General features: G+C 40.6%; 2 protein-coding genes across 17 annotated transcripts in view; one reads left to right on the top strand and one right to left on the bottom strand.

Moving 5' to 3' along the window:
• Positions 1 to 16,960, top strand: part of baiap2 (BAI1-associated protein 2) — a 116,094-nt gene extending 99,134 nt beyond the window's left edge. For 3 of the 13 annotated variants that reach the window (XM_012971539.3, XM_012971538.3, XM_031893988.1), the window contains one exon: positions 14,327 to 16,960. In XM_012971539.3, coding sequence (XP_012826993.1) covers positions 14,327 to 14,396 — 70 coding nt within the window. In that variant the 3' untranslated portion in view covers positions 14,397 to 16,960. 13 annotated transcript variants of the gene reach the window in all.
• Positions 16,961 to 24,375: 7,415 nt separating this feature from the next.
• Positions 24,376 to 25,704, bottom strand: part of aatk (apoptosis-associated tyrosine kinase) — an 82,168-nt gene continuing 80,839 nt past the window's right edge. For 3 of the 4 annotated variants that reach the window (XM_004918564.4, XM_004918566.4, XM_004918567.4), the window contains one exon: positions 24,376 to 25,657. In XM_004918564.4, the coding sequence (XP_004918621.2) occupies positions 25,626 to 25,657 (32 nt within the window). In that variant the 3' untranslated portion in view covers positions 24,376 to 25,625. The remainder of the gene's footprint in view (positions 25,658 to 25,704) is intronic. The other variant, XM_004918565.4, reaches the window with a different exon arrangement.

Below are 25,704 nucleotides of genomic sequence, written 5' to 3'. Positions count from 1 at the left end.
GTGTAAGGGATACTGCAACCACCTGGAGCCATCAGTTTTGTGAGTTTGTGCTGTTGGATATAATATTATGCACCTCGGCAGTGTCCCTCTGCTTTTCTTCTATTTCACAGCGGCAATGGCACAATGATATCCACTGTGTGAGGAGAGACTTGCACAGGCACCTGCTGCTTTGGAGAATATTCGTCTTTCTTACCCTTTTCTTTTCTTATTTATAACTATGGAGTTTATTTTATTTATTTTTTTTTAACTCTTGTACTTTCTGTAATTCATTTCCTTTTGGTATTTGAATGATCTCTGTGCTCAGTAACCTTTGCTTTGCTGGAGGTATCTGTAATCTGTTGCATAGCAGTAATTGGAGGTCATTCCAGCATCCCATTGGTTAGGCATTTCTGGTGCTGCTTGGTTTTTATCTTCCTGATGCTTTTTTTGGGCTTATTTGTTTTTAGGAAGGGGTTTTCAGTGCAGGAACTGCCAATCAGTGTGGCTGTAATTACTGAACATAAAGAGCTGTTTTCTTACTGGCTTTTATACCAATTTTTAAATAGCATTGCTGTCACATTTTTGGGGCTTAACACAAGGCCTTACCTACAAAGAGGGGGGCATGTACCTCTTGCGGTGTCCCTCTGTTGCAGGTGTACTTGTGTGTTGTGTGTGCATGCGGCTGTGGTTTAAAAGGGACTGTTATTCCATCTTTAAGATCATCACCAGACCTTTACCTGTATGAGCGAATCGGAGAATCCAATCAGAACCGAGAGAATCTCTTTCCAAATTTCTTTTTTAGCTGCAGCATCCAAAAAAAAATGCAGTCAAGGCAAGCTTTTTATTTCTTATGTTATTATATGAAGCCTTGTTATCCAAGTGCCAAAAATGCCTCTGCTTGAGTACTTGGCTGCATTACAGACATAGAAGTGCAAGCTTTGGGGGGGTGGGGGGTCCTAGGCGACTCTGTTCAACACTTCACATGAAGACAGAACACCTTTTTGGAGACCTGAAATGAATGAAATTTTGTTTAATCTTTCCCACTGAATGCATATGAAGGTTTTTTAGAAAGATGTGTGATACCAAGTGGGTGCCCCTGGGGGCAGATTTACTAAACATTAGGGAATACAATGCAAGCTTTTGCACTAATATTTATTTTGTTTCTTCTGTAAGGAAATTCTTCAAATGCTAAATGCATTACAAGAATCTAGCAAGCACAATCTTGAGAACTGAGATTTTTCTAGTGTCCGAATTTTGTCCAAAATTTCTAATGGTTTTTGCTATCTCAGAACTGTTTTTGGGTGAGAAAGAAACTGTGAAATTAAAAAAAATGCTTTGCAAGCAAGGGTAACATATTTAGAAATATAAATGTATAAACAGTTTGACCTGTGAAGAAATGAAACATTTGCAGCTGTGCAGGAAAAGAAAACTTTGCCCTTTGGTTTCTTTACTAAAGCCATATATATAGTTCAGGCAGATTGCACCCTTGTGGTCAAGAATGATGGAGGTTGACAAGGGAGATGTTGTTTTTTTTTTTCTTGTCGCTGTTTCAGTATTTGGTGTAATGTCACAATGCGTTTCAGCCATTTAATAAGTACCTAGCAACATGCCTGTTCAACCATAGCCCCCTGTAGCAACCTCTCTTTTACCGTATGAAGGGGAAGCATGAAAGCCAAACCATCTTCTTCTGATGAATATGATGCTACTTTTGATGCATAAAGTCTCTTAAACATTCCCCTTAAACAGCCAGCTTCTGTTGCTTTGTGCTCGAACTGTATCATCTTCATCTCTAATTAGGTCTGAGTGCTAACATCTATTAATAACATTTGTATATAATGGTATATAGTGGTAGTGCTACTAAGCCTTCAGAGAGGTCACAGGGGATATACTTATGGCCATAGTAGAATTGGGTCTTTATCTGTAGCCACATGCACAGGCCAATAGTAGCTGCCGATATCGGTGCCTTGGACCAATTCGGCAGCTAATCGGCCCGTGTATGGGCACTTCCGATGGGCCTGCCCGACTGATATCTGGCCTGAAATCGGGCAGATATCGATCGGGCAGGTTAGAAAATCTAGTCGGATCAGGGACCGCATCTGCTCGTTGATGCGGTCCCCAGACCAACTTTACCTATGCCCGTCATTATAATTCGATCCATTGGCCCCAGGGTCAAACGATCGAATTACCCTGGATTCTCCCGATATCGCCCACCCGTAGGTGCATTCTTGGCTATGTGAAAAGTTCTATTGTTCCCCAAGTCAGGTGGTAAGAACAGAGCTGGCCTCTATTGCGCCGTCCACTCCTTTCTTTATCTGGTGCAAGGTGCACATCACAGCCATTTCCCCAGACAGAAGGGCTCTATGTATGAGCACCAAGGGGTACTATAACCCCTTATGTTTGAAACTGAATCTGTTTTGAAAACCCCCTTGTTTAAAGGAAAACTATACCTTCAGAATAAATGCTTAGACATCAGATAGTTTATATCAAAATAAGTTACCTATTAAATGGGAATATCAGTAAACATAGTCCTGTTAACTTGAGCCCACCTATTGTGTTATTGTGTGTTACCTTAAGACAGTGATCCCCAACCAGTGGCTCGTGAGTAACATGTTGCTCCCCAACCCCTTTGGATGTTGCTCTCAGTGGCCTCAAAGCAGGTGCTTATCTTTAAATTCCCTGCTTGGAGGCAAGTTTTGGTTGCATAAAAACCCATAATAATGCCAAACAGAGCCTTCTGTAGGCTGCCAGTCCATACAGGGGTTACCAAATAGCCAATCACGGCCCCCATACTTGTGTTGCTCTCCAGCACTTTTTCCATTTGAATGTGGGTCATTTGTATAAAGCAGTGATCCCCAACCAGTGGCTCGTGAGCAACATGTTGCTCTCCAACCCCTTGGATGTTGCTCCCAGTGGCCTCAAAGCAGGGAGTTATTTTTTAATTCCTGGCTTTTGGGCAAGTGTTGATTGCATAAAAACCAGGTGTACTGCCAAACAGAGCCTCACGTAGGCTGCCAGTTCATATAGGGGCTGCCAAATAGCCAATAACAATTATTTGCTACCCCCCCAGGAACATGTTTTATGGTTGTGTTGCTCCCCAAGTCTTTTTAGATATGAATGTTGCTCACGGGTAAAAAAAGGTTGGGGATCCCTGGTATAAAGGGTTGGGGACCCTGCCTTAAGAGATCACATTCAGAGATCAAATTCAGATACTGACTATAACAGTAAAAGACACAGCTCTATCCATTCATTTGCAGATGTAATCTAGCATGTAAGCGTGTCCGGGATTTGTGTGTGAACACAGTGAATCATATAAGCCTGGTAGTTTAAGTACTAAATACCACCATCGGTTTTTCTCTATGGGAATATGCGGTATATATATTTATAGAGGCCTGCAATATTCAGGGGTATAGTTCCCTTTAATCAGCAGGAAGAGTTTTACAACAGATCTTTTTCCCATTAAACAACATATGTTTCACAAGGAGTATTCCTAGATAAATATTTGCACTGAAAGTTAGACACAATAGAGATTTCTCAAAACTGCAGATACGTAAAGGAGAAGGAAAGCTAAAAATGACCAGGGGAATGTCAAATGTTAGGGACCCCCAGTGATTGTAATCGCTTACCTTTTACCCCTGGTCGGTGCTCGTGACACCGGCCCGAGACAGCTGTGAGCCAGTGGTGCCCTTCCTTCTTCTTCCTTCTGAACTTCATCAAAAAAAGGCGCTTTTGTACTCTACTGCGTGTGTGCGTACCCCACAATCCCGAAGATAGACGAGAGAAGGAAGAGGAACCGCTGTCTCGCAGCTTCCCCGGGCCGGTGCGGTTTCCTCCTATCAGGAGCACAAGCCCAGGATAAAAGGTAAGCCATTAAAGTCACTGGGGGTTCCTAACATTTGGAAGGGCTAAGACTAGATAGGCCAATGCCACCTCTGCAACTATTCTATATTTACTCTATATGCATATCCCTGGCCGAGGATAAACACATGGGGACCGGCTAAATAGCTGCAGAATCTAAATAGTCTGATTTCTAGCAACGTTTGGAGATGGTTTTACTGCAAATTCTCTTTTCTGTAATGAAACTACTAACTATTAATAACCGCCTGCGCATGTATACATGCTTTGGAAACCACATACTCATCAGATTGTCTCCGATTGCTGGAGCAGGTTTTAAAATCTTCTGTTCTCTGTCAAATTAAAGGGCTGAAACGTAGATCCAAAGATGACTTTCCATATTGTACTGTGTTTGCTTTTGAGGAGGAAGGCCACAAAGGCCTCAGTCTGTTGGGATAGTCCAAAATGTTGGGGTTTTTTGTGTTTTTATTTCTGTCTTATATTTTCTAAATCTTTGTCCATCTTTATGTGTCTTAAACTTTAGAGACAAACACAGTAGGATTGGAGTTAATGGCTACCTGTATTGCTTCCTCACATACTGATATCATGGGATGTGGGATTTAGCGGGGCCTTCTACCCAGACTTAGCTCCTGTCAACTCTCGCCAGTGCCAAAATTCTCCATAGCTGCTGTGATAGAACCTCTAACGCTACATTATGAAAAAATGCCTTTTTTTCCTTTATAGCATTGCTGGCAATATACTTGTAACCATATACATTATACACCAAGCGTTTTGTTAATGGAACAGAACATGGACAAATGAGAATCCGTTTGCATTTATGATGCCATAACTGTGCTAGCGATCTCTTAGACTCACTTTGTTCAGTGATGAACGGAATAGAGACTCCTGTAAAAACAATGTACAGTGCTAAGCACACTTTTTTTTCTCAAGGTGAAGAAAAATGTGCCCTGTAATGATGTTATTGTATGAATAAAGTTTTCTTTATTGCATTAACATGGGAATCTGGGGGATTTTTTTTAATTGCCTGCTTTTGAGATGTTTTTTTCCCCTTCACCATATATATGTAGAATTTATTACTATTTTATTTTATTTTTGTCTCATGGTGACAGACGCTAACTGTGATTTTTAGCTGTATCACTATCAGGCGAACAAAGCAAAATAAAATTTTATACAAACAGATTTATCTTTTTCTGACTGCCCTGCCATATCTTTTGCCTTTCCTGTTCTCCATTTCATGAATGCCATCATTACAGTAATAAAAGAATCGCCATTTCTCATCTAGCTGCTGAGCATCCAGCAGATTGTGTTGTGCTTTTATTAATCTAGAAGAGTCCAGAAGAAGAGATGTTCCAAAGAGTCAAAACCAATGATTTTGGATCCTACTCTTCTGCAAGCTGTTTGAGAAGAGCCAGTCTTGTGGCCTGATTGCATCAAACACTTGCCAGCTGCCTGGGTTCATATTGTTTTCATTGCCTTTATCATGTATCCGCTATTGTCTTCATGTCAGTTTCCCTTTATACCCCTTGCATATGTATGTATTTGATATGCAAGTGAAGCTATGTATATGAAGACATCACAAAGATGGGTTTCTTTGGAACAAGTGCATCAGAAGACCTTGTGCCTTCTCATGTACTTTGGCAGACACTTTTGACATTTGTTTGCATTTTTCTTTTTTTTAGATTGAATATTACTCCTTGTTATGGTTTCTCCATAAAAAGCCATTGCTATTCAATCTTAAGCTGTTCCCTGAGGAGAACTTTTAATGATGCCAGAGTGACAGCAGTGTAAAGTAATTCCCGTTATCACTGGCTCAAATCTTCATGTCTTTTGGTTTCTGATTGGTCTGTTCTTTGACACAAAGTACACACTAGCAAGGGACACGGAGTACACACTAGCAAGGGACACGGAGTACACACTAGCAAGGGACACAGAGTACACACTAGCAAGGGACACAGGGTCCGCACTAGCAAGGGACACAGAGTAGGCGCTAGCAAGGGATACAGAGTAGGCGCTAGCAAGGGACACAGAGTACGCGCTAGCAAGGGATACAGAGTACGCGCTAGCAAGGGACACAGAGTACGCGCTAGCAAGGGACACAGAGTAGGCGCTAGCAAGGGACACAGAGTAGGCGCTAGCAAGGGACACAGAGTAGGCGCTAGCAAGGGACACAGAGTAGGCGCTAGCAAGGGACACAGAGTAGGCGCTAGCAAGGGACACAGAGTAGGCGCTAGCAAGGGACACAGAGTACGCACTAGCAAGTGCATGTGTTTCTCAGTCAGTGTAGTAACAGAGAGTGAGCATTGTAGGATTGTTTATCTCTCTGTTGTTCAGTATGAAAAGAGGATCAAAAACAACACGTGCCATAGATCCAGGGACAGAGCAAAGAACACAGAGACAAAGCCTTGTAACACTGCCCAGGTTACAACCATCATTTTGTGTCCCAGCACTGAACAGGCCTCCTGTGTACAAATAATGTTATTCCAAACCTCAGCCTGACACAGATGGACCTCTGTTTTCTTCTGATACAGATAAAGCTCAATGTGTAACATTTCCAAAAAACGTCTGTAACCCGGTATAGTTTTAATGAAATGCGATCAATCCAAACTGTCACCAAGTTATTTTCAATAGATTTTATAGGCATTTGTGATTAAGTAAATCCTTCTTAATGCCCGTAGAACTATCTTTATACATGATATTGGGAACTGCTGTATGTTAATGGTTAGGGTGAAGAGCACAGACCATAAACCGTATGACACACTATTGCCATATTTAGTGACCAAGGAAAGCAGCTTGTAGGCAGATTTTACTTTGGACTTTTATCCATTCGAAGAATTACACATGTATAACATGGAATGGATGTTGAATTGCATAAAACAATGCATGGAATAAAATCCCTGCTTCCCATTAGGGTATACTTTCCTTTATCTCTCGGGTAAACACTGCAACACAATTAATGTTCTATAAATGTTTCAGTCTGATAACCATTGCAGCATTCCCAATATGATTTAAAGACTTGCAGACTCTCTATAATGATGTTTTTGGTAATCTGTTTGAATACTTTTCATTTACAGGATTCTCTGCTTTTCTAGCATGGCAGAATTGGATTTATTTCTCAGTTAATTCAAAACAGCAGCGAGTTTGCTCTTAATATCTAATAGAAATGACTCCCAGCATTTAATAAACATGGTTTACTTATATTAAAATGAAATGATGGCTTTGTACTGTAATGTACATTTGATAGGCTCCTAGCACACACATGCTGTAGTCTCGCTGGGTGCGTTTTTTATTTGTCAAACTCAACACTAGAACTTTTGGGTCTTTAAATTGGCTAAAAAAGTCCCAAGTCACAACGAAGCTCTTAGCCCCAAGGATTGTCCCCCCCCTTATTGTGCCACTGCCAGTACTCTTGCTTAGCTGAATTTGGATTGGAGGACAAACTGAGCACAAAGTAGTGCCATGAAGAACTGCAGTATGGCAAAAGCTAAAGGCAAGCTGGTAACATGGCCCTTCAGCTGTTTACACAAGATGCCCATACTTTATTGCTTAAGCTTAACTTTTATTTATCATAGTGTGCTGGGCTTTCAGCATCAATTCTTTCTATTGACAGGATCCACTATAGAATATGTACAGAGTTACTAATATTTTGTATGATGTAAAGAGTAATATTCTGAGACAATTTGCTCTTGGTCTTTTTTGTGGTTTATTATTGGTTTTGTTTTGTTCAGCAGCTCTGCAGTTTAGCATTTTGTCAGGAATTTGCTAGGGTCCAACTTACCCTAGCAACCAGGCATAGACTGGTATATACAGTACCTAGGAAAAAGCCCCTATGCTAGCTTCAGCCTTCTCCTGTACCTGGAGCTACTGTGTTGCCTTGGTGGAGTGGCACATTGAGTTGATTTTGATGCCAAGATACATACTTTGCACGTTTCGGCAAGGAAATCCATTCTGTGTGCCCGCACCTTGGCCGATGCAGTGACTCCGGGTACAGGCACAGGGAAGCATGATGCTTTGCATTTATCCACAGGCAGGGAATCAACCCCGTGTGGCAGTAGCCTTAGTACTGCAGACAGTAAGTGAGGAGGCTCTTTCTGCTGTAATGTTATGAAGGAAGGTGAAATGTGAAATAAGGCAGGCCTAGGGGAAAAGCGGCACCTGGAAAGTGCAATTAAAGCAAATAGGTCTTTTCTCATTCTGGCCTAAATTACACAGTAATGATACAGATCTATGGAAGAAAAATGTAGAATCCCCAGGTGGGACAGTGACGTTGGATTTGATGCTGTATCACCTAGTGAAATAACGTATCACAAACACATTGCCATTCCTGAGATGATCCATCTTACACATACATGCAAACTTTCCATTGTGCAACTCGACTTGCAGATGGCACCTGGGACTAATATATATATATATTGCAAAAAAATAGCTGCATTCATTTGTTGGAGAGAGTGCCTGGGTGCACACCGCAGCAGGAACTCACAAGACTTGTGGTATGGTGAAAAAGAAATAAAGTTTATTTGTTATTCCAATGTTGACAACCTTGAGAAAGGTCTCAAGGAAGATGGAAATGTTGGAATAACAAATAAACTTTATTTCTTTTTCACCATACCACAAGTCTTGTGAGTGCCCTGCTTTATATGACGTGTGTGCAAAATAAATGTATATTATATAATATACATTTGCGAGCCTATCAGGGTTTTTTATATATATATATATATATATATATATATATATATATATATATATATATATATATCATTTAAAACTCATTTTGCAGAAAGTAGTTTTTGTGTTTTTCACCTTGAACTATCTAGAATGCTCCGAATTACGGAAAGGCCACCTCCAATAGACTCCATTACAAGCAAATAATTCTAATTTTTCAAAATGGTTTCCTTTTTTTCTCTGTAATAATAAAACAGTAACTTGTACTTGATCCCAACTAAGATATAATTAATCCTTATTGGAGGCAAAACAATCCTATTGGGTTTATTCAATATTTAATGATTTTTAGCAGACTTGGAAAACCCCAGGTCCCAAACAGTCTGGATAACAGGTCCCATACCTGTACTGTGTTTTAAATTGTGTACTTTCTAATAAGCTTTGTTACTCTCAATACGTCTTATGAAAGATGCAATTTTAAATACACACGATTTGTGGGAAGGTGAGTGCGGGCGATTTGGAATAAATAAATAATAAAAAAGATATACCTATTGCTGTGAAACTAGGGTTACAGGGCAGTTCTAGGCAACAGAACATAGGCTACAGGTTATCCGTTCCCTCTGTCCAAACATATTCAGCAAGCCGGCTACATGTTTCTTCTGCAAATTTAACTTCAGGTAAACAGCACTTAATTGAATCAGTTTCCTTAGGAAATGAACGCGTTGCTATATTGCTTAATGTATGCTGTTTAATGCAGCTCAGCTGGGCTTGTTTTTCCCTAAGTGATTACAGAGTTTTATGAAAGGCCACTCGCAGCCCAATGAGACGCTCACACGAACATACTGCGCCCTATGGGAAGATCTGTTCCTATATTTGTACCACAGCAATTAATTAGATAAACAAGACCTTCTATAGCAGTCGTGCATACATGAGATGTAAAATGCCATTTCTGTTTGTGTTTACAGTCTGGAAGCTGAAGTTGCGAGGTTTTGAGAGGTGCCTCCAGTTAGTAAGTTTTATTTCTGTGTGCTAAAAAGCAATCAAACTCTGTGTGTTCCTTCAGATGTTCTACTCTGACTGTGGGGGTTGCTTTAAGCAACGCAATAGGACAATCATTTGATCAGGAGCATCAGGGGTGCTTCAGAAATGTCCTAAATTCTATTGCTTTAAATAGCTTTAGAAGATAATTACAAATATCCCTAGAGGATCTATTACAGATTGCATAAGTGGCCTCTCCACCTGCGTCTGGCTCCATTACTCCTGCTCTTATCTGTTGGGCTGATCAGAAAGTGATTATAACCTCTGCACATTGGCAGAAAGATCAGCCTCATTCAAACTGTGCGGCACTTTAGTATATTTAACCATCTACGTTTTGATTACAAAGAAAGTAGTAGACAAACCACTAAGACCCCAAACAGTCTTAGGGGAGCAGTTGAAGTCTCACCTCACATTAATGTTCTCTTGTGATTTGCTCTTCCTTTTCTTTGAATTTCGGGACCATCTGCAACATGCAGGATTCATTCTTGTTTCACTCCTCCATAGGTCACGGACCTGACTTCTGTTGCAGCTCTTGTTCCTATACTGTATATGTTTCTATTATGTACCTTTCCTTCTTGTAGGTACTGCCCAGTATGCCTGTCTGCTTCACACTGATCTAACCCCTTGTGCCTCATTTCCTTTTTTTCTGCTATCAATCTCATGTAGGGGATGCCACATTTCCCACCAGCCTACCTCATACCCTTTGCCCTTCTAACCCCTAGTGGACTGGCCTAGATGCTTATACCTAACCCCCCACCCCTACCTTGTTGGTCAGGCTATCATTTTCTGCAGGTTTCCTTAAGGGTGAAGACACACTGAGCTACTAGTAGCAGCTACTTGTCGTGGCTACTAAAATAGACAATGCTGATCATTTACTGATAATTGTCTCTCTGTGTGTGTTTTAGCAGAGGCAATTCTCAGTATTGTCTATGGCAGGGTATTTTCTGGCGTTTAGTAGCCATGACAAGTAGCTTCTACTATTAGCTCAGTGTGTCTTCACCCTAAGGAGCTGATTTAAGAACGCTCAAGCCTTTGGCTAATGCCACATGGGGCGTATTCTTGGCAAGCGTTTTTCGGATTGCCCCCTATGCTTAAAAATGCACCTACCTGTGCCTGCACCTGAAAGCATTGAATATGCTTGGGTGCCGGCACATGTACCCGATATCTGCCAAAAAACACTAGGGGGCCAACTTACTAATCCACAAATGGATCGAAAGCGTCCGAATGCGTTTTTTTCGCAATGATCGGTATTTTGCGACTTTTTCGTAAATTGAATGGAATACGCTCAGGTGCAGGCACATTTAGCTGATTGTCGCAACTTTTTCGTAGCTGTTACGACTTGCGCAAATTGTTGCGACTTTTTGTCGCCGTTTGCCCGCCGTTTACAAGCGCTCAATACAAAAAAGCTGCGACAATTTGCGCAAATCGTAACAGCTGCGAAAAAGTTGTGACAATTCACGAAAAAGTTGTGACAATTCACGAAAAAGTTGCGACAATTCATGAAAAAGTCGCGAAAGCGATGAAAAAAACGCAACAAATACGGAAACGTCGCAAAATGTTCGTTTCCAATCCGATTTTTTCCCATTCAGGATTCGGATTCGTGGATTAGTAAATCAGCCCCTAGGCTTCACATTTTCGGCGGATATCAGCTAAATGTTCCTGCACCTGAGCGTATTCCATTCATTCGGGTGCAGGCACAGGTAGGGGCATTTTTAAGCGTATGTAGCGCATTCTCGGCAAATGGTTTTCAGCTTGCTGAGAACATGTGGAATTAACGTTAGACTACTAGCATTCAACTACTGAAACCACACAAGTTCCTAAATCAGGTTTATTTTCCCAAAAAATAAAACCCCCTAATACCCAAAGGTTTGAGCGTTATTAAACACTCGGTGATAGACCTAATTGCTATAGGAGTAAAAAAAAGCAATGGGGAGGGTTTTTAGAACTATTTCACCTGCAGTGGGGGCAGTAGATTTTGGGGGCAAGTGTTTAAACATCAGTGGCCAATTCTTCCCCCAAGCCTGTGTGGAACTCGGTTTTAACACAGAGACGCGCAAAACACTCCGTAAAGTCCAGAACTGCTGGTTTAATAGCACAGATACGGCCTAATAATTCAGTCATATTTCCAATCTTGTAGAAAATCTGTTAGGTCTCATCAGTACAATTGGAACATGGCTGCTGAAGAGGAAGGGCTTGGAAAGCAGTGAAGCAGAGAAAGCAACCAGGTTAGGGTGAGATGGGCTAAATGGAGCCAGAGAGACAATGCAAGACTTCTATAAAGTGGTTCTGATAGTTGGCCACTGGGTCCTTAAGGAGTGGTTTGCACGTTTCTGCCCATAATTCCTTATGTGAGAGATACAGCCTCTTATTTTTGGTTTAAGGCAGTGCTACAATCATGTCGGCACATTGCACTCCTGATATCCCTTAATATTCTGTTAAGGTTGGAATCCTGCCATATATTATATATTGTGCTTGATTAGATTAGCCATAGAGATGTGCTGCTTTCAGCTCTGGCATTTCTCTGCTCCTCTGTGCTTCCATACAGGCGACTGCTCCAAACTTACCTGCCTTTGTTTTCAGTGTAGGATTTCTCTACAACCTACCCCACTACTAATCTCCTACTTCTCTCTAGATCCTTTATATTCTCCTATTGGTGTAAATATTTGATTCACATTTCATTTCCTTTTTCTACGTATCCATTACCTCAAATTACTTCTGCACATGGGGATTCTAATTTAAAGTAATGGATGAGGAATCAGACACACGTAAACCATAAGCCTTTGTTACCTGAAATGCAGCCTGTTCTTGCTCGCTATTGATCATTTTTATCAAGAGCAAAAAAACCATTGGCCTATATAAATAGTCACATGGGGTTGGTCCAAATGTGCTGCTGTACATTTCCATTCCCAGCTGAAGGCAAGCAGTATGGCAGCAGTATACATTTGTATATGGAAATTCAGATATTTAGAAAGGAAATGCTCTGTGCAAATAATAAGCCATGCCTTTCCCATGGCTCGAAACATATTTCAGCTGTTTGCAAACTGGTTAGTAAAATTATAATGTAATGCTAGTAGTGGGGTTATGTAATAAATTACACTGTTTGCCCCAGAGCAATAACCCATAGCAGCCAATCAATAGAAAGCATTTGCTGGCAACCTGTTTAAAAGCAAATATCTTATTGGTTGCTTTTGGCTACTGCTCCTAGGGACACTTAATGATATTTACTACATATTGGGGTAAGTCTTTTAAATACAGAGGAGTATTTGCCAGTAGAGAAAGAGCCTTGCCTACTTTATATATTATACATACAAACATTACTGTTCACCAAGGAACCTGACACGTTTGCAACAATATGTGGAATTTACACTTTACCCTAAGACTCCCAGAGAGTGGAGCATTTTCCTGCAATATACAAGAGAATCTGTGCATTTGCTTTCATCTCCCTTTGCCTGGTGCGCTCATGTTACTGAGCCATTTATATTTAGTCCCCTATATCCCCTTCAGCTCCATTAGATTGCCTGTAATAACCACCAGTGTTCTGATTAGTATCTTGTGAATGGGTTGATGCACCTTATGTAACATTACCAGTCTCGGGTAAGTAAGTTATTTGCGCTTTGCACACAGTTCTCGAGTGACTTTGGCCAGTTCTTACAGGCAGATTTGCCGCATTTTGTATTTCAGATGTTTTTGCATCTCAGTTGCATCTCGTTGCTACAGATTCTCAATTGAATAGAATGAATGGCCGGTGTTAGTCACTTTCTGTTCTTTAGCTGCTCCAATGTTCCTGCATTAGCCATTCGTCCATTATTCCAGCCCCACAGTATAATGTCGCCCCACAACGTTTACTGTGTAGTAAATATAGTGCATTGATAGGAATGTGCATCTTTATGCTTAACGCTGCTTGTCGTGAGTGATAACAGGCAGTTTCCATAATGCAAATTATATCTCTGCAAATTGAAATACACTGGAAAAGAAACATTTACATGTGCCATAGACCCTGAAGTGTGGCATTGTTGACCACAGATAACAGAAAACAATCTATCTCAGTCTCATCTGACTGCAGAATCCAATAATGGCTTGTTTATCCCCTTTGCATACAGGCCAGTGTTATGCACAGCTTCTGATACGGTTGGCCCATACACATAGGGGCAGATTTATCTAAATATCAAGAGCTTAATACATAAAAACTCACCCACATTCTATTTATTCCTATGGGATTTTTAAAAGTGCATTTATCAAATGGTGAGTTTTAACTTTCACCCATTGATAAATACCATTATAAAAATGCCATAGAAATGAATAGAATGTGGGTGAGGTTCTTATGTATTAAGCTCTAAACTCACATGTTGATAAATCTGCCGTATAGTACGAGTGAGCAAACATGATACTATTGAGTTGCTTCTCATGAGCATGGACGGGTAACATTATTAGCATTAAAGGAACATTGGATGGTGAAAGGTTCAGGAAAATACAGCAGGAGAACCTGTTTTATGGTTGCTAGGAGGTTTATCTCTGACACATGGAAGTCAAATTAGACAAAAAACAAAAAGGAGAACGTCCTGCAATGGCCGCTAATATATCCATGAGCGAGGTGCCTGTTACAAATGCCGCTAACATACAGGAACATGGCAAGATGACGGTTAATCAAATGGGCAATAATGTGGGTTTCTTGTATCCAAAGCCTTCTGCTCACTGCACAATCTATTGTGGTTTTGTACAAGATGTAACATTATATATCTCCTCTTCCATTCCTGCATCTCTTACCTCTAAACACCTGTCCCTCTCTCTTATCTTTCCGCAGAAACTTTTTTACTGAAGTCCGACTGAAACCGACAGTGACAAATGACAGATCAGCTCCGCTTGTGAAGTGATACATTAGGCCTTTATTTGCTTCTACAGACTCTTTATAGCAGTGTATCCTTAGGGATGTCATTAGCCTGTACTGGCGCATGAAATTAGATGGATGCCAGGCAGTAATGACTGATAAGAGACTTGCTCCATATAGCGCTGCTCAAGCTTTAACCAGATTTAAGGGTATCAATCCCAGTGCCTTTATCCTTCGAGGCACGTGTAAGTCCAGTCTATTGACCGTGTCATGGGCTGAGCTGGTTCAAATGTATAATTTAGGGATTGGGGCGGTTCTGAAAGGATAAGTATGCCTTTTATCATATAAGCCCTTTCAAAGACTATACAGCCCCCAGAATAACACAGATTTTTCTCTCATGTAGATGCTGTATCACAAGCAGCTCAACTTCAGCTCTCTCATATACTTCCTAGTCTAGAATGAGCTCCTCCCCCTTTTCTTTGCTGAGCTCTCCTCTCTCTAACTGTAAAGATGGTGGAAGAGGTGTCTACTGTACATGCCTGATTGATTTCCATTGCAGCAGTGTGGCAAGCATGGGTGTCAGACACCTCTTCGACCATCTTATTAGGCAAAGAGAGAAGGAAAGCTTAGCAAAGACAAGGGGGCAGAGTTTCACGCTAGGCTAGGAAGTAGCTGAGAGGGCTGCAGTTGAGTTACTTGTCATACAGTATTTACACAAGACTGAATAATGTGAGAAATATGTTATTCTGGGCACTATGTAGAGTCATTTTAGAAATAGTAAAAACAGGTTTATTTATACTTTAAAAGGTGGCTGCTGTCAGGGAGTTTAGCTATAACACAGAAATTTCACTTTTATGCTTATATAATCTAAAAGTTTGTGTTTTAATAAATTATTTGATGTTCATATTCCACATTATTATCTTTAAACAGCGAATGCAATATGACATTAGCCAGCACATACAGTCATTGGGGATACAAAGATGGAATGCAAAATAACAATTGTATATAGGTGCACACTGGCTCTTTAGTGTCTGCAGTAATGTATATAGGGATATAATCCACACAGGTTCTCTTTGTACACAAATCCAGGGAATGGGCTCTACAACTGCTGCTTGTATCTAACGTATGGTAATACTGTCCAGGAAAGCAATGCTTTGCCCCGAGCTGGCTGTGTTCATGTCTTTGGTGCAGTGTTAACTCCCTACATGTTACTGGACTTGTCCTTCCAGCAGGAGCCATTATTATTCTAATGTCCTGTATAATGTAATAGCATGGAGCTTGTTGCTGGGCAACACTTGCAATAGAAAGGGAAGGCCTCCACTGGGAGGTATACAGAATATTTTTTATTTAAATGACATTATTTTATATACTAAGAAAAGGAAGTGGGGAGGGTTCAGTAGGGCTATCATTACTTTTGCTGGGAGGTTATAGTAACCAGCTTTTACATATTAAAGGAAAACTAAACCCTAAAAATAAATATGGTTATAAATGTCATATTTTATATACTGACTGCACCAGCCCAAAGGTTCATCATCTCTATATTTGTAATGATCCTGGTCTGCTGAGTTGTCAGTGCAACTCCCCCATCTTAGATTTTGTTATTAGTATCAGAGTGACACTGACCGCACCAACAATTGCAATTACCTAGACACAAGGTGGGGCCATTTGTTAAAGAAAAAATCCTAAATGTATATTTGATTCATCTTGCATTATTCATTTCATATATATTTATATATATGCCTTGTGGGAGAGAGCTTTGCTGACCAGGGAAACAAGCAGTGAACATTCCTATTCTGTATTTTTGAATGTAACCAGGAACCAGCCATACTGCTTGTCAGAATAGAGCAGCACCGTCTATTTATAACCACAAGATGGCGCTGTTCAGTCTATAGAGTGACATGCCAGGGGAGCATGCATAAATACAAATATAGAGAGAATGAATACCAACACACTCTGCAGTAAGAGTTTTTCTTTCCCCAGAAACCCACACATTGGGCTTTGTTTACCATTGCCCTGAATGCAAATGCTAGCTGCCTGAGGCACAGCTTAGGGCCCAGGGCAATGGTGTGTGGAGGCTGTGCTCTGCTCCTTGTATTGGATTAACAGTCCGTTGTAGGGTACAAAACAGAATGTTGTGGGGCACCAGGGAGCCCTGTACATAAATTGGCCGAGTCTACTGTACATTAGTTCCAGTCACAAGTCAAATAATCATCAACTCGATGCTTTGTGAGAACTAATTGCAACATCTGAAGCAGAATAGTGTCAGTGAGCCTTTTTCCTATACAGGAATAGGTGTGTTTCACAGTTAAATCAATGGAGTCAAGTACACTACAGTAGAATAAGATCCCATAATGCACATGTAGATGGAATAGAAACAAAGTAGTGTTATATGCACTATTCTTTAAATAACACATTAGTGGAAATACCCTCCCTGCAATCTACATGCAAGTTGTGTCACTCGGACTTATGAGCCAATGATAGAGAGAATGAGAGAATTCAGCAGGAAGCTACCGGCCATTTACACTGCTAGCCTTTTCTGGCAGTAACAGATGCAATAATTTATGCTTGTTGTAAATTTAAAAAAATAAAATTGATCATATTTAAGAATTATTTATGTTTGAAAGTGTTTCATTGGCAATGATTTGCTCCTTCAGCGTGGATTTTATTTTGTGTTATTGTAGTGCTTAATAAGTTCACACATTTGGCCTCATGCAATTGTCTCTTAACCATTTGTGTCCTCTTTGGCCTTTGGAGCTAAATGTCAGGATAACATCAGGGCCACATCCCTGGCAGTGCCCAGCTCAGATAAATGAGGAATAAAAGCAGAAAAACATTTCAAAAAACCATTCCCTTACAGTTTATTTCACTGTCATTGCACATGGATCCTATTTCTCAATCTAATGACATAAGTTAAAAAGGGGAAAATGACACAAATCCTGCAGGGAAACCATAGGAATCTCTTTGGCAGCAATAACATAATTATATCATTTCCATTCATGTAAGTGATATACATTTGAACATTTTACAAAAATAATGCAAGTTTTAGACCACTGTTTAACTCGTAGTGTGAGGTGGGGGGCAGACTGAGCAGACGTGAGGCAGAGGATGCTTACAGATCAGCGCTTTTTGTGTAGCTCACTAGAATTACGCGCAAATGAAAGAAATATGGCAGTGCTTTTGAAGTGCACAATGTAGTACGAAATAAGACAAGAAGGAAAACAGATCCTACACAAATGTGGGGAATTCATGTATCGACACAGCTGTTTAAAAAGTGGGCTTGGATTTACCCACTAAAAGCCAATATAAGAAAAAACTAAAATGAACTTTATACTGCTGCAAAATGTATTTTACTTCTCTTGTCATCAAAATAAATAAAAATGATAGCGACCTATAAATATATATTTTTTTAATATTATAGAAGTGTACACTTCTATAATATCCACTAGCCTTACCCACCCCCCGGGCACGGCTGCCTCACCCACCCCCCCGGGCACGGCTGCCTCGCCCACCCCCCCGGGCACGGCTGCCAAGAGAGACGAACTTTACAGAGAGACCCAGTGAATTAGACTTGAATCTGTTCAGACATAAGTGGATCTGTGCAGTCCCAAGTCTAATCATTTCCTAGCCAGCATCTACAGGTTTCCCAGCAGGTCCATATGTTTTTGCATTAGTTTTTAATCAATGTGTCTGTTTATGTGTTCATCTGACTTGAGCGGTCAAATTCCATTCTGTGATAGGTTCCAAATCTGATGCATCTACTTGGCCAGTGGTGCCCCAGGTCACTGATTGGTAATAAGCCAATAGTTAGCTTGCTATAACAGCCATTGATGGGATAATTAGAAGCCACTGGGCCTGACATCAGTGGGGCCATAGAACATATGTTGATTTAAACATTTATATTGAATGTGCACTTAAACTGAGACTCCCCTAGACCTCAGAATCTGCTTCTCCAGTTGTTGCCCCCTATCAGACATCATTAGGCAGACCCAATTGCCAATGTACAGTATTTTATTCACTGTGAAATGTATTCACTGTAAAAACCAAATGAACTGCATGTAAACAAACCACAAAACAGACTGGAGGAGTTACTATAAAGTGTACTAACCGAGATCAACTCTGGCTAACGGTATGACAGGCCTAAATATAGTTAATTAGTGTGAATAATAAGGATTTAAGAGTAAGGCCCTGCCTGTTATACAACTGCTTCTCTCTATATGTCTCTATTTCCCTCTACTGATGAGACATGGTTGTAGCAGAAACTACTTTGGATGGTTTCAGAATGACCTAGGCCAGGCCTGGCAACATCACAAAGGGCCATAATGAAATGTAATATTAATATTTTGTTAGGAAACCTCTTTAGTCCGTGCTGGAATTTATTACAGGCTACATTTCTATTTTAGTGCCCACGTATTTTAACCCCAGTTTTAATTAATACCTTCAAGTAATACTATCGGAACCAATATATGAAAAGGTAACACAAAGCATTAATGCCACATGTAACAAAAACAAACTGGAGTCTGAGGGCCAATAAACAGCCCCAGGCAGCAAGCAAGGGGAGGCCTCAATGTTGGCCCCAAGGGGCCACAGTGTTAGTTTACCCCTATGTTGCTATGATACTGACAGTGTAACGGGAAATTAATTTTGCTTTCTGAATAAAAGATACTAAAAACTAATAACACTTACGTATAAGTTGTCAGTGCCTCTTTTCCACTAACAATGCATCCCAGAAAGTAAACAAACGCGTGGTTGTTAATTGCTTCCATCAATCACTCTCCAGAGATAATACAAAATATTCCAGGCACTCTTGGCCTATGGTTAATGGCAGGGCTACACCTACACACCATGTAGAGACACTGCTATCAGTGCCTAAAAGCCAGGAATAATATTAAGGGGATATAAACCCAAATATAACATTTTGCAAAAGGAAAATAAAGAACTTTCCAGTATACAGTACTGACACATTATTGTACAAATAAGTAATTACTGTTGAAAGCAGCAGCTGTCTGACTACTGCACTGCTGGTTCTCACTACAGTCAAACCTCAATTTTTCATACCCTAATTTAACATTTTCCCTAAATTTACACAATGCGCAAAAGGGCCTTGGGAGAATGCTAGTGCTGTTACCCTTTTCTGGTATTCGCATTCAACTAAACATTATAAAGGAGCAATAAGGCTAAATAATAGGAGAGGTATAATTGTTTTGTTTAAATGTAGGTCTATGGGCAGCCAATCAGAAGTCTATGGGCAGCCAATCAGAATACTACAAGTACCCTGCAGCCAGCTACGTAGCAATCGTACATACAATGTCAAGTATCTTGGGTGCTGTCAGAATTAGGAACTTTCACTTCCCCTTGCCTTTTCTAATTGGACTGCTTAAAAATAAGATATAGTTGCCTTTAAAGATCTAAAACCCCCCAAAAATTAATTGATATAAACATATTCAGAATAGCCCCTAAGTCAGGGTTCCCCAACCTTTCTTACTCGTGAGCCACAGTCAAATGTAAAAAGACTTGGAGAGCAACACAAGCACCATAAAAGTTAATGGAGGTGCCAAATAAGGGCTGTGATTGGCTATTAGGCAGCCTCTATGCACCCTATCAGCTTACAGGGGGCTTTATTTGGTAGGAAATCTTGTTTTTATTCAACCAAAACTTGCCCCCAAGTCAGGAATTCAAAAATAACTACCTGGTTTGGGGGCACTGAGAGCAACATCCAAGGGGTTGGTGAGCAACATGTTGCCCCCGAGCCTCTGGTTGGGGATCACTGCTCTAAGCACTTTTGCAATTTACATACATTTTCTATTTGATTTGCTAATAGGCTCAGCTCTACGGCTCAGAGTGTCAGCAGCCCTAACTGTCTGTGCCCTGCATTTAGTTAAACCTGAGCTTGCTGACTCTCCATTGAGCTAAACACCTGTTATCAGCAGGTTAAAAATGCAAATATCTTAGAAACTGATAAAAATAGAAAATAAATGTAAATTGCAAAACTGCTCACAGCAGCACAGCTTACTTCCAATCATTTAGGGCAAAGACACACGGAGCTACTTAGTAGCAGCTACTTGTCATGGCAACTATATTAAATGCCAGAAAATGCCCTGCTATAGACGATACTGAGAATTGCCTCTGCTAAAACACATGTAGAGACAGTTATCAGTAAATGATCAGCATTGTCTATTTTAGTAGCCACGGCAAGTAGCTGCTACTAGTAGCTCCGTGTGTCTTCACCCTTAGGGCTCTGGCACACGGGGAGATTAGTCGCCCACGACAAGGGAGATTTGTCTAATCTCCCCGTGTGCCAGAGCCCTGATGGGTTTAGGGCTCTGGTACACGGGGAGATTAGTCGCCCGCGGCAAAACTCCCTGCTCGCGGGCGACTAATCTCCCCGAGTTGCCTTCCCTCTGCCATCCCACCGGCGAACATGTAAGTCGCCGGCGGGATGGCAGACGCGGCGGCGCGATTTCGCGCAAATCGCCGAAAAAGACTCGCGAGGCTTTTTCGGCGATTTCCCGAAATCGCGCCGCCGCGTCTGCCATCCCGCCGGCGACTTACATGTTCGCCGGTGGGATGGCAGAGGGAAGGCAACTCGGGGAGATTAGTCGCCCGCGAGCAGGGAGTTTTGCCGCGGGCGACTAATCTCCCCGTGTACCAGAGCCCTTAGATTCCATTTAATAACCAAATATTTCTCTTTGTTACCTAAATAGAATCTAAACTCCAAGATAATACAAAATAGCAGTTAATTGAAATGACAGAAGCTGGTCACATAGAAAACACTGTGTGTATGTATATCTATTTATACAGAACTTCTATTTATTATGTTGGCTACTTCCATTCACTGTCACTTTGTTCTCAGTTACTGTATCAATGAGCAGCAGATTTCATTTACATCCGTCGTTCTGTGGGTCACTAGATAGATGATTTGCAAAACGTACATGCAGAAAAACGGGATTCTTCTTGAATTATTCTTCCTTTGCTAAGGAATGTTTATTGGAGGTAGTGGAGAGGTACAGTAACATTTACTGTAAGATGTAAATCAACACTTGAGGAACAGTAACACCAACAAATAAAAGTGTATAATAGTAACTACAATATAATGTGCTGTTGCTCTACACTGGTACAGCTGGTGTGTTTGCCTCAGAAACACTAGAGTTTATATAACAAGCTGCTGTGTAGCCATGGGGGCAGCCATTCAAAAGAGAAAAGGCACAGGTTACAGAGCAGATAACAGATAAAACACTATTGTATTCTACAGGACTTATCTGTTATCTGCTATGTAACCTGTGCCTTTTCATCTTTTTTCCAGTTTATTTATATAAACTATAGTAGTGTTCCTGAAGCAAACACACCAGTGTTACCAATGCAGGGCAAGTGTAAATTATATTATAATCACTTTTTGGTGTTACTGTTCCTTTAATTGCAAGCGCTACAGTTTTTGTTTTTTTTCCAAGAATCTATTTAGCTGTTTAGCTATTTTTATCTATTTAGCTTTTTATACAGAATACAAAATAGCAGGGTAGATTGGTCCTATGAATGTATCAGCCTTAATCAATAACCTGCATGAATGGTTTAATTACTGCTTGTCTCTCCTAATTCTTGTAACAGTGACACATCACAGACCCCTGCGAGACCGCTGGCACCTTTGGGGGATAAATCCAGAGGGCGCCATCATACAGGAATTGAGACAGGGTGCCCAGAAAACAAAGTCAATACACATTTCCATGACATCGGGCGCAATATCCAATAGGCTCCTGTGCTGCCAACGTGACCCACAGACTGACTGGCACAGGGGGAGCCCGGCTCTGACACCTCTCTGCGCCGCTCCTTATACTACATTTATAAAGGAAGGAGAATAATTGACTGCTCCTTGTCTGAAGCATTAGTGTGGGCTTCTTTATAGAGCCTGGGGTTTCAGTCAAATAACAAGACTGGAAATTGTTATAAATGTGTTACCTTTTATTATTAGCATTGCCTGCTCATAACCCACGCAACATTTTTTTTGATAAAAGTCTCTATATAACATAATGAGAAGCAAATCGCCGCCTCACCCCTAGGTGCCATTTAGCTACAGGAGAAGGTATGCGAGTAGAGAGGTGCATTTCTAAATTGAAATGGCTGACTCCGGGGGGTTAGGGCTGCTGTACCAACTCACAAACACTGTCGGAAATCAAGAAAAGACAGAAATGACTGTGTGACCATCATAACTAGGGACACCTCCCATATTTATTAGAAAGGGAGAAGAGGGTGACATTTGGCTGCTGATGTAACTAAATAGGATTCTGTATGTTTGCCAGATGGGGATGGAATAAACATAACAACCAATCAGAACTTTGCTTTCCTTTTAACTTGTGGTTGACTGGTTAAAAATAATTGTTGATTGGTTACTACTGGCAACTTCACCTGTGCAATCTAGCATCTACAGTATGTTCTTAAAACAGCGCCAAGTGTTTAAGGGGCAAATTAACTTAAAGGAACAGTAACACCAAAAAATGAAAGTGTATAAAAGTAACTAAAATATAATGTGCTGCTGCCCTGCACTGGTAAAAGTTGTGTGTTTACTTCAGAAAGTCTACTATAATTTATATAAATAAGCTGCTATGTAGCCATGGGGGCAGCCATTCAAAGGAGAAAAGGCACAGGCACATAGCAGATAACAGATAAAACACTATTGTATTCTACAGAACTTATCTGTTATCTGCTATGTAACCTGTGCCTTTTCTCCTTTTTTCCAGCTTGAATGGCTGCCCCCGGGGCTACACAGCAGCTTATTATATAAATTATAGTAGTGTTACTGTAGCAAACACACCGGTTTTACCAGTGCAGTTACTGTTCCTTTAAATGTAATTGTAAAATAATACAAGCAATTGTATGCAATGTTTTTTGCTGCTTTTCTTTGGTGCAATTAACCCAGTCGTTAGCTTGACATGCCAGAAACAGTTTAGTGGTTGGGTAGTCGGAATGTGCCATGAATAGGAGAGGCCTCAGAACAATCTATTTCTGGTTGCCTAAGTTACCGATGGTATTGACCAGATAGTATTTTACGTTAACTGCAGTGTTATTTGAAGTAATATGTATAATATGAGAGGGCAGCTTATTATGCACCAATAGGAAACAAAAACAACTAGTTCTAGTCCAACGCAAGGAGCTGTTTGTTCCTTGGATACTTAAATACAAACAAGAGCAGCCAATCTGTTTAGAGCGTTTGTCAATTCAATAACTTAGCGATTTCCCATTAACAATCATAAGCATTTTTAGATATTCATATCTTGCTAGGAAGCTGCAACCAATCACACGTAAGTCACAATAAGGTTACCAGGTCATCAGAAAAAGCATTAAATGCCCATTTCTACAGCCCTGCTATCTGGATATCCTAGAAGTGTCCCTGATGTTACACAAGCTCTTTATAAGCTTATAGGTATAATCTTGCTCATTTATCATGCTCATTGCAATTCATAATGAATAAAGATTAGGACCATGAACTGCGACTAAGACAAGAGCTAAGCGACAGCTGAAATAGGTAATAAGGGAGGTAGAGAGAAAATAATGAGTGCTGCCAACCTGAGTTGCTGTTTTCTATTTTGTAAATAAAATAAAAATGTGTTGGGCCAAACAGGAATGATCCAACTGACAACGACTGCTTCATAGTGCAGGGCATGAAGAACTGTTGGCAAATGTGCCAGTGTAGTCCTCATCTAAAAGTAGTTTCTAAAGTGCCCAATCAGAGAGGCCCCAATAAGCTTTTGTTAGCCCATGTGGCCACCTTTAGGAATGGGAGAGAAGCCATGTCCCATAATGTCAGTGTAGGAGTCTCATGTATTTTTTTCACATACAGTCTGGGCAAACTCTGTGCTTGCAGATAAAACACACATAAACCATGGTGAGAACAGGGAGGTTATTTTAAAAAATAAAATCTGTGCAGTGGCCTTTCATGCCCTTGCTTACAGTATATATATATATATATAGGGTCACACTGTGGCTTCATGCCTGTGTTCACCCACAAACAGCAGGATAAATTGCTCATATACAATCTGTTACAAAATATAAATAATTTTATACGTCTATGCAACCTCTGCACAGACAGATCTAGCAATATATCAGTATTTTCTGTTGTAGTCCCACTATGCGTTATACAAGGTACTGGGGGTCCAGCCATTCTGTTCAACCTGTACTGTGCTGCCCCACACTTTAAACTTAGGTATCTGAATGCTTCCATTGGATAATATGCCCAGCAGCTGAAAGCGTCACTCTGTAGTAGCCAATAATTTTGAAATGATTGACCCAGAATCCTTTACTGCTTTGTTGTGCATCACTCATATGGATGGGCCCTCAGTGAAGAGGATAGTTTCATGTTTTTATCCAGATCAGTTGCAAGATGAAATATATATATATAAAGGTGCTACTTCAGCAATAAGCCAGCTCGTTAATTTATAGCAGTGCCGTGCAAAGCTGAAAATAAAGGAATTATTTATACCTCTCTCGACTTAATTCATTTGTGGCAAACCCTTTCTGTCCATGAAAATATTAATGGCAGATATACACACGGAAGACAGAAGCAATGCCAGGCTGCACAGGAGCATATTGAAGGGTGATATCTAATTCAGAGTCAGTCTTGCAGATATTGGCACTTTATCTCCAGGAGTCTGTGCTTTAGATAGCAAGCTGTAGCGGGGTTTCAGCTAGTCTTCCAGATGTTCAGCAAGCCAGGGAAAAAAGAGATAAAAGGCTAAAAAAAAAACCTCGGTATGTACAATAAATCAGTCTATGGTCCCAGAAGCCTTAAAAACCTGCCTTCATCAAAATAAGGATGCCCTTGGAAAAGTAGTCATAAGGGATGCATACATGAACAGTGCAGTATGTATACACACACAATCCTATCTGAAACACGCAAAGATATATATATAATATTATATATATATATGCACACACACATTCACACATATACCTTTGCATACAACATAGCACACTGCAATATACAGATAAATGTCCATGTGTCTCCTAGCAGTCCTGAGTGCAAACCATAGCTCTGCATTTTCAGAGAAATCACTGCAACACCCAGACACCAATCACACACTGGCAGGCAGGTACACGAGGCATACACACAACTGAGCGCACGTGTGGTAGGTTATGGAAAGATTTCTTGGACAGCAGCAAAGAGAACATCAGTTCAAAAAAAAAAAAAAAAAAAAACTTTTCCGATAACCCACAACTCTGTGGTCTGTGTCGTCCAGCCCTGAGCTTCAGACGCTCGGATATGAGCGCTAAAATCAAAATGTGCTCCTTGTTACAAGCGCTCTCCGGGCTCCCGATTTCCTGCTGAACAAAGAGGCAGTATCAGCAAATGTATATGCACAACAGGTCAT

Source organism: Xenopus tropicalis, chromosome 10, assembly GCF_000004195.4.
Source record: "Xenopus tropicalis strain Nigerian chromosome 10, UCB_Xtro_10.0, whole genome shotgun sequence".
Classification (NCBI taxonomy): Eukaryota; Metazoa; Chordata; class Amphibia; order Anura; family Pipidae; genus Xenopus; species Xenopus tropicalis.
The sequence above is the reverse complement of the archived record's forward strand: the minus strand, read 5'-3'. Positions and strand labels throughout refer to the sequence as shown.